Source organism: Scyliorhinus torazame, chromosome 14 (assembly GCF_047496885.1).
Source record: "Scyliorhinus torazame isolate Kashiwa2021f chromosome 14, sScyTor2.1, whole genome shotgun sequence".
NCBI classification, from domain to species: Eukaryota; Metazoa; Chordata; class Chondrichthyes; order Carcharhiniformes; family Scyliorhinidae; genus Scyliorhinus; species Scyliorhinus torazame.
In genome coordinates, this window is record NC_092720.1 from 93,313,670 (window position 1) to 93,323,865 (window position 10,196).

The following is a 10,196-nucleotide window of genomic DNA, read 5'->3' on the forward strand; positions in this document are numbered from 1 at the left end:
AATAATTGGGTACTCTAAATTTTTAAAAAGTAGAAATAAAGTAGTTTTAAGTGGGTTGAATTTAGTGTGGATGTGTCAGGAAGGGTAAAACTATAGTTAGATTCATGCTAGACAAAGGTGCTTTCATATGTGAGGGGTTGCTCAGCCCAAACTGTGCTTCTCTTGTACTTAGAGGGCTTTACGGCATGAAAAGTAAACAAGTGGAGAGAAGTAAAAGTCATTGCTCAGCAACCATGGGAGGAAGGTTTTTTTAAGTGTAGTATTAACTGAATTCTTGGCAGTTGGTTTTAGAAGGTTAGAGAGGGAACACCTCTCAGCTTTGCTGGAAGAAAAGTCATACCACGGAGTAGTGGTTAAGAAAACAAGTGTAGGGAGAACAGCTAGTTAAGAAAACCAGAGAAATGAATAGAAGTCTGAAGTGAAAGAAACAAAGAGGAACTGCCTCAAGAACAGGATACAAGTCCAATGGGGGGGGGGGGGGGGGGGGGGGGGGGGGGGAGAAGAAAATCCGGTGCTGGATTCCTTGTTGAAAGAAGAGTCGAAGCTTTGTTTGACATAAGTGGAAAACCTGGAGTGGAATATTAATGAAACCAGCAGAAGAAAAGAACGGTTTGAAAGAAGATTTCAAAGCGTGACTTTTTGAGTGGAGTTTGGAAACACTCGTGACAATCGTCTGAGGTGAATTTGAGGAGCAAACCACTTAAGGTCGGCTGAGTGGCAATGGCCATTTTGTTTTAGTGTGAGACGTTATCATTGAAAACTGTATACATTTGTGAACCTAAGGGGAGAATAAAGGAGTATTGTATTATAATAAAACTTTGTGTTGAATAAATGTTTATTTTTTTGTTATTAAAAACTAATTAGTAGTCCTGTGACACCGTTCCTCTACATTTGAGCCAGGGTAGAAGAAGTAAAACTGAGTTTATAGCACAAGTCTTTATAAACTAGTGTCAAGTTAATCGTCCTTACATTGTTTAATTCTTTTTGAAGTACGATAAAGTTTATTTTTGCTTAAAAAATTGAAAGCTTGTGGTGTAGTTGTGCTGGTTAATTCATGGATGTCCTGATTTCTTAACTTGGAGGGGCGGGGGGGGGGGGGGGGCGGGGGGGGGGGGGTGTGGAAGGAGAGAAGAGGAGAGAAGCCCTGAGAAGCCTGGCCAAACAACTGACTGACTCAAATTGGAAGCAAGTAATTTTCCAAACTCAGTTAGGCCTTCTCGCTCATACTCTTTAGTACCGAGCACAAAATGCCAACCATCAACATTTTGCAGTGACCACCAGTCAGCATTAGTAACAAAAATAGCACTGGACTTATAGCTTTGCACTGCCCCAAGTCACTTCAGGATGCTGTAGAGAGATGGTTCCCAACCTTTTCAGTAACACGGCACACTTTAATGAGACACACAATTCCATGGCATACCCATTTTTTTCCAGCTGAATCTGTTGCTCATGATCGTCAGATTTACTTCGTTAATCTAATTATGGTCTCACGAAAGGGCAAACGTCAAAGCAAATTCATTAGATTGCAGTTTTGGGAATTCTGCTTATGTTTGAAGCTTTAATCGAGGTTGAAACTAATAATGTGACTTTCAATTTGTGGAAATCCTGGGACATTGATTTTAACCTATTTTGCAGTGACGTGCTGTTCCTCTAATCACATTTCTTAGCCAACTCCTGTACGGGAAACGGTTTATTTATTCTTAACCATGTGTCTCACATGCTTACATCCCTCTGTCCATTCTCAGCAGGACAAAGTCTTCCAGAATTTAACAACTGTTGCACTGCAACTTCAGGGCCGCAGATTGTCAACATATCTGAGTCAAGTAAAGTTGCACTGATCCATGAGGCATGTTACAGTCATGTAGAATTAAACAGGGATGACGTGAAGGAGCTTTTTAAAAATGTTTTGTAGTGGGTTGAGGGACAGAGGATAAACACGCGGTTACTCCATCACATTTTCAGCCTTGTGTTTTACTGCTGGACCGGAGGTGCCAGGGCTGAAGGGAGTATGCCTGTCACTGTTATTTACTGGACAGAAATGTCTCCGGTAGCAACTCAGCTTGCGCAGGCTGATCCCAGACTGTCTGCACACTCAGAACAGGCAGGCCCATTAGTAACTCTGGCTACAATTCACGCCAATGCCTGTGATACATCATTATTTATGAATGAACAATGAAATTGAAACCAAGCGGCTGTATCTTTACAAATGGAAAATGATCACAGCGATTGGGATTCATTACTGTAGAGAATGTTACTTTAGTGCATGTGCAACTAATAACACAACTGCTGCTGCTTTCTCCCTTGCAAGATGATTCAACAATACTAAAATTAAGGGCTGTGTCTATAAGCCTAAAATGCACATTAACTTGCACTTCCTTATGAAACTGAAGACACCAATCAGCAAAACTCAACTTACAAGTGCAATGTTGCATCTGACACTGATGGTATTGGTGAAGGATCGGAGCTTTGCAGTGGCATCAGCATTTTGTTTTTAGAAGCAGCCAGAATGTTTTGATTAGTGTTTACTCATCAGCAATTTCTGGCAAAATCAACTCTAGATTCGAATTCCTGTAGTGCTGAGGTAATCTCATAGGCAACCCAATGTATGGGACTATGCATGGACAGTGTACTTAAGTCCTACTGGCAACAAATTACCTTGCTCGCAACTGCAATATGCAAAAACTGATGACTCATCATCCTCCAATCTCATGGATCAACCATTAATGATGATCATGGTATCAATAATGTCTCTGCTAATTCTCTTGTCTCCATACCCACTAAACCATACAAACCCGACATGATTCCCCTGCCCTGAACTTGATTATTTTTTTCTTTCTTTCCACCTCCCCTCTGCCTAGATGCTTAAATTTCATTTCCTTGCAAACTGTCACCTGCTCATTCAAGACCTGTCCAAATAAACTACTGCCCACCCAACTTTCCTTTCTGGTCCAGAGGAGTGGACTTGCAAATGATTGCCTCTTCTCAAACCCTCTCTCTTGTTTTTAAAGTGTTATAATTCCCTCCTCAAAATACCCGGCCTCAATTGTGTCCTAGCAACCCATCACCATTTTCTCTTTCCTCTCCAAACTCCTTGAACACGCTGTTGCCTTGCAAACCTGTTCACATCTTTTACACAACTCTGTTTGTATCTTTCGAATCAGGTTTCCATCCCGGTATAGCACCGAAATGGCTATAACCAATGTTACAAATTACATCTGAAATTGTAGCCATGTTTAAATATCCCGCCCCCTGCAACTTCCTTCAGTGAAGCATTAGGACTGAAGCCACAAACTCCATAGGTCACAATCTATTCCATTTTCTGCCCAATAGCTTAGGGTGGACTTTAATTTTGATGATTTTTCACCTCCCATCACTGAAACAACAATTCCCTATAAATCTACATGTCCATCCCATCATGTCTTGATTCCCAGAGGGCTGCCTTAATCTCAAGTAATTCAGACACACTGACAGAAGCGCATAAAGGGGAATCAGGAAGGGAAATTTGCATACAATATTTGGCAGATAAAAATTGCAGTGCAGGAGGGGGTTAAAGGGGTGATTTTTATATATTATAAAAGAACAAAGAAAAGCACAGCACAGGAACAGGCCCTTCGGCCCTCCAAGCCTGCACCGACCATGCTACCCGTCTAAACTAAAATCGTCTTTGATTTGATTTATTATTGTCACATGTATTAGTATACAGTGAAAAGTATTGTTTCTTGCATGCTGTACAAACAATGTGTACCGTAAGGAAGGAGAGACTGCAGAATATGTTACAGTTATAGCAAGGTGTAGAGAAAAGATCAACTTAATGCGAGGTAGGTCCATTCAAAAGTCTGATGGCAGTAGGGAAGAAGCTGTTCTTGAGTCGGTTGGTACGTGACCTCAAACTTTGGTATCGTTTTCCTGACGGAAGAAGGTGGAAGAGAGTATGTCCGGGTGCGTGGGGTCCTTAATTTTGCTGGCTGCCTTTCTGAGGCAGCGGGAATTATAGATAGAGTCAATGGATGGGAGGCTGGTTTGCGTGATGGACTGGGCTACATTCACGACCTTTTGTAGTTTCTTGCAGTCTTGGGCAGAGCAGGCTCCATACCAAGCTGTGATACAACCAGAAAGAATGCTTTCTATGGTGCATCTGCAGAAGGTGCCGAGGGTCGTAGCTGACATGCCAAATTTCCTTAGTCTTCTGAGAAAGTAGAGTCTTTGGTGGGCTTTCTTAACTATAGTGTCAGCATGGGGGGACCAGGACAGGCTGTTGGTGATCTGTACACCTAAAAACTTGAAGCTCTCGACCCTTTCTATTTCGTTCCCATTGATGTAGACAGGGGCATGTACTCCACTACGCTTCCTGAAGTCAATGACAATCTCCTTCGTTTTGTTGACATTGAGGGAGAGATTATTGTCGCACCAGTTCACCAGATTCTCTATCTCATTCCTGTACTCTGTCTCATCATTCTACACTTCCGGGGTCCGTATCCCTCTGTTCCCATCCTATTCATGTATTTGTCAAGATGCCCATTAAACGTCACGATCGTCCCTGTTTCCACCACCTCCTCCGGCTGAGAGTTCCAGGCATCCACTACCCTCTGTGTAAGAAACTCTAAACCTTGCCCCTCGCACCTTAAACCTATGCCTCCTAGTAATTGACCCCTCTACCCTGGGAAAAAGTCTCTGAATATCCACTGTATCCCAGTGAGAGTCAGCACCTTCAGGGACTACCCCAGTGAGAATCAGCATCTTCAGGAACTGTACCCCAGTGAGAATCAGCATCTTCAGGAACTGGACCCCAGTGAGTCAACACCTTCAGAAAGTGGATCTCAGAAAAAGTTACCATCTGTAGGAACAGAAGCTGATAAAGAAAAGCTGGACTTGTAGCGCTTGTGAAGAATGACCACTGGTATTAGGAATGTTGTCATGTGTGGACTTGAACAGAAATTATCAACTTGAGTGTGTATGTGTCTAAACATGTGCATGTCTGGGTGTGCATGTGTGTTTATACACATGCATGAATTGATGGTGCTTTCTGTAGAATTGGCAATAACATTTCGGGATAACAAATTCAAATGACAAGCATTCTCTCTGGGTCTGCCGGTTTTGATGGTAGAGACCAGGGTGCAGCAGTTTTAATCAATAAAAGGGTGAATTTTTCTGCCGCGAGGATCTTGGCTGACCCCAATAGTAGACATGTTACTGTCTCTGGGTTTTTGGTGGGCACCTCGGTGGCCCTGGTTAATGTCTCTGCTCCAAACTGGGACGATACAGGTTTTATTAACAGGTTTTATATATATATTTATTAATTAAAAGGCCAACAAGGTGGTAGCCTTGACAGCATGTATTGATATGCACAGACATTGGCAGCTGAACAGATGCATCAATGGTGCACAATTCTATGATTCTATCAATGATTAGGCGTGCATCAAGCCGGGAATCACCTTTTACATGAGATCAACCGTTACTCAAGTACATACAGTAATATCTCAAAACAAAACTTGGAAATATTGAAGTGCTCATCTTTAACTTTCAAATCTTGTGTTATACTATTATAGAAGCATTACTAAGAGTGCTCTCATGAAATTACAAGTGCTTCCAACACGAAGGCCCGCCTTCTCAACCTTGCCCTTGCCTGAGGTGTTGTGACCCTCCGGTTAAATCACCACCAGTCAGCTCACCCCCCTCAAAGGGGAAAGCGGTCTATGGTCATCTGGGATTATGGCGACTTAACACAAGTGCTTCAGACCCAACCACTTTCGGATCTTGCCATGCGGAAAATGGACTTTGCAAGCTACAAAATGATCATCTCAGGGAAATACTATTTGTAGATCCTATATCACACTCATGCAGCAAGAATTCATTCCGCTTTATTCGGCAAACTTCATATCTCTCTATGTAGTCTGCGTAGACATTCCTCATAGGACAAATGTTTGGTGCATCGGAAAGTATGACTCTCAGCTAAAAATTCACAACCAAATTTCAATTTTGGAACTTGAATAGCTAAATCCTCCGCTTGACACTTTATTACCAAAGATTTATTTATTGAAAAATGATGTCATTGCCAAGGGATGAATTTTGAAATAAGTTTTACCATCAATCACTAAGTATAATAGAAAAATACAAAGAAGTGACAAAAAGAACAAAGAGTAGAATAAGGTACCGATCGATAGATGAAGGTCATTATGTCATTAGGGTCCAAGTTTGAAAATCAACAGTTTGTTCATCGGACTATTCCTAAATCCTGCTGCTTAGTTAGCTGTTTTAAGTTCCATAGATAGGTGTGTGAGGGTTAACAAGTCGTGAAGTTTGCATTTTGGCAGCGATCGTGCAAAAGAATGGCATTATTCATCACATCTGATTTTGAGTGCCCCCAGTCCACAATCATGTGAGTCATGAGTAACTATAGTAATTAGGACCAAGAATGACTCCGCAAGCCCTATTCTGAACACTTGATTGCTGCTTTGTGATTCTTCTAAGCCACTCGGGTGCCCCGTGTTCCAATCCAGGACCAATAAATTATGCAAATGTTTTTTTTAAATTCATTTACGGGATGTGAGCGTTTGGTGGCTAGGCCAGCATTTATTGCCCATCCCCAATTGCTCTCGAGAAGGTAGCGATGAGCTGCCTTCTTGAACCTCTGCAGTCCATGTGGTGTAGGTACACCCACAGTGCTGTTAGGGAGGGAGTTTCTGGATTTTGAACCAGCGACAGTGATGAAGGGTTCTTCTAGGGGGTGATGTTTCCCCTATATCTGCTTCTAAATGGAGGCTGTGGGTTTGGTAGATATTGTCTAAGGAGCCTCAGTAAGTTGCTGCAGTACATCTTGTAGATGGCATGCACTGCTGCCACTGTTCATCCACTGGGGAGGGAGTGAATGTTTGTGGATGGGGTGCAATTAAGCAGAGTGTGTGCCTTGGATGGTGTCATGTTTGAGTGCTTTTGGAGCTGCATTCATCCAGGCAAACGTGGAGCATTCCTGACTTGTGCCTTGTAGATAGTGAACAGGCTTTGGGGAATCAGGTGAATTACTCGCCATAGGATTCCTAAGTTACGAGAGCATCACTTGAGAGGGACTCAAATATATCCTCAAGGTCAGCTATGACTACCTCACAGTTGATAGTATAAATGTTATTCCACAAGTCAAATGGATTTACATTTCATCACCAGATCGCAACCTTTCATTTGGTCACATTAAATAGCATCTACTCCTTGACCACCCAGCTCCCCTGCATTGCTCTTCTGGTTTTCATGATTACACTTTTCACATAGTACATGCAGTACTTTGTATTCTTGAACACGTTTAATTTTCCCTCTGTACACCTCTTTCCTAAATGTCTGGTTCAATCGACCCTCCCCTATTGCATTTATTGCTAATTGAATTAAGTTATCGGTTATCTTTGGATAACAGAAACTATCACACATACATGATTGAACTCAACAATAGATTAGTCTGGTTGAAGGCACATCTGATCCTTACATTCTTTCATTCCAGTTTTCTAAACTGCCATGATTGCTTCTTCTATAGAGTATAAACCATGATGAGAAATAACAGTGCAAACATTAATTAATACTTGACAGTCTTAGAAGAAAACCCACTTTTCCAATGAACTATTAAGTTCCTAAATATATTCCAAAGTGCACACTGCAGTTCCTCGAGTTCGCAAACATCTTCACAGAATTACAGGATTGTTACAGCGCAGAGAGGGGGCACTTGGCCCATCATGTCTGCACCGGCTTTCCCACAAGAGCATCATGGCTTTGCGCCACTCTGCTGCCTACTTTGCACATTATTTCTATTCTAGGGTCAACTAATACCCTTGTGAATGCCTCAATTGAACATGCCTCCACCACACTTCCAGGCAGTGCATTCCAGACCTGAACCACTTGAGAGAAAAACTTTTTCTCACTTCTCTCACTTCCCATTTGCTTCTTTTGCAAATCACTTCCAAATCTGTGCCCTCTTGTTCTCGATCCTTTTACGAGTGGGAACAGTTTCTTCTAATATACTCTGTCCAACCCACTCATGATTTTGAACATCTCTATCAAATCTCCTCTTAGTATTCTTCTCTCCAAGAAGAACAGTCCCAACCTCTCCAATCTATCCTCATCACTGAAGTTTCTCATTCACAAAACCCTTACAGGCCATTCATGTCAGCCTTGTCCCTCCTATCTATAATGTGGAGATGCCAGCGTTTGACTGGGGTAAGCACAGTAAGAAGCTTGAGGAAGGAGCAGTGCTCCGAAAGCTAGTGTTTGAAACAAACCTGGTGTTGCAAGACTTCTTACTGTCATCCTATCTATGCCCACTCACCCACCCTAATCTTGTAACCCTGCATCCCTGCCTAACTTGCACATTTTTGGACACAAACGGGGCAATTTAGTATGGCTAATCTGCCTAATTTGCACATCTTTGGACTGTGGGAGAAAACTGGAGAACCCAGAGTAAACCCACACGGTCACAGGGAGAATGTGCAAGCTCCACACAGAGTAACCCAAGGCCGCTGTGAGGCACTAGTGCTACCCACTGTGCCGACCTGGAACCATTCTTGTAAACCTGTTCTGCACTTTCCCCATTGCATTCTTATCTTTTCAATAGTGCAGTACCCACATCTGCACACAATATTCCAGCCAAGATTTAAGTAGTGCCCTGTGTAGGTCCAGCACAACCACATTACTCTGGTACTCCAGTCCTCCTTAATAAATTCCAGAATACGATATGCTTCATTAACTGCTCTCTCCACCTGTCCTGCCATCATCAATGACTTATGTACATAGACACCCAGGTCTCTCTGCATCTGCGCCTCTAAGAATTTTACCCAACTTCAGAGCAAGTTTCGTGCAACATAAACACATTGTCGATTCACAGCAAGTCACGATAGTCAGAAAGCAGCGCCCCAAACCTCACGGACAACTGACATTAACGGTCACTGCAAAATCCACAACTAACTTCAAGCATCCTAAAAGAACACATTCAGCAGCAACTTCCAGCTTCTCCAATATCACAAACACCAATATCCCCCCCCGCCGCAGCTGTGGCCGGGCAACTGAAGCCGATTCCCCGGCGACAGGATGGCCCTTTCCGGCCCGCCCCACTCACCAAAGCCCAGGAAGCACATGAGCATCAACACCACGAAGCGGTGCGGTAACCTCCGGGGATCACACAGGGCCGAGGCACAGCCATCCGACTCCCGGCCTGGGCTCGGCTGACCGTCCGACTCCCGGCCCGGCTCGCCGGCATCCCCGGCCAGCAGAGACTCTCTCTCCCCCATCCCGTGCCCGGCTGCTGCCTCCCGCCGCTCACGTGATCCAGATCACCTGACTCCCCAGCCCGGCTGCCTCACTTCCTGGAGACGGGCCGGGGACTTCCTGGAGACCAGGTGAGAGGCGCTGGGCTGGATTGAACCATCAAGTCGTTCTCAACCACCCCCCCCCCCCTCATTCCGAATCGCAACAATGTTCACATGTCCTCGATGGAGGAGGTATTAAATTTGAGAATCATACAATTTACAGTGGAGAAGGAGGCCAATTCAGCCCACCGAGTCTACACCGGCCCTTGGAAACAGCACTCTACTTAAGCTCACTCCCCCACCCTAGCCCCGTAACCCATTTGCCTAACATATTTTTGACACTAAGGGCAATTTATCATGGCAAAACCACCGAACCTGCACATCTTTGGACTGTGGGAGGAAACCAGAGCCCTCGTAGGAAACCCACGCAGACACGGGGAGAAAGTGCAAACTCCACACAGTCACCCGAGGCCAGGATTGAACCGGGGTCCCTGGAACTGTGAGGCAGCAGTGCTAACCACTGTGCCAGCCACAATCCATTTTATAGTGAAACAGGAAAGGCCTTGCTAATTGCCCATCCCCAGTTGCCTTAACCAGACCTGGCTTCACTGGCGTGTCAACACCCAAAACCTGTATTTTCATGTAATGAAGTGTCCTGTCGTGTTGGGTGCTCTGCCACATAGACGAACCAACACGGTTGCGGATGGTACAACTCAGTTTTATTACTAACAATAATAACATGTAAACTTGTGACTGTGGTTCGTTCATTACCCTCTAACCTGTGGACCGAGCCCTAACACTATCTTGGAGAAGCACTTAGCACATGGTGAATGTCTGAGTCGCTTGCTGTGAGCTCTGTGCCCTGAGCTGTCTCCTGCTGGAATGAGCGGGAAGTGTCGTGTTCCCCGTTTTATAGTG

General features: G+C 44.0%; 1 protein-coding gene across 2 annotated transcripts in view; it reads right to left on the minus strand.

The window, feature by feature from the left end:
* The window catches only part of mfsd1 (major facilitator superfamily domain containing 1), a 66,370-nt gene extending 57,068 nt beyond the window's left edge, over nt 1-9,302 (minus strand). Inside the window, exon 1 of one of the 2 annotated variants that reach the window (XM_072474491.1) lies at nt 9,089-9,302. In XM_072474491.1, coding sequence (XP_072330592.1) covers nt 9,089-9,260 — 172 coding nt within the window. In that variant the 5' untranslated portion in view covers nt 9,261-9,302. The remainder of the gene's footprint in view (nt 1-9,088) is intronic. The other variant, XM_072474493.1, reaches the window with a different exon arrangement.
* Between the last annotated feature and the right edge of the window lie 894 nt (nt 9,303-10,196).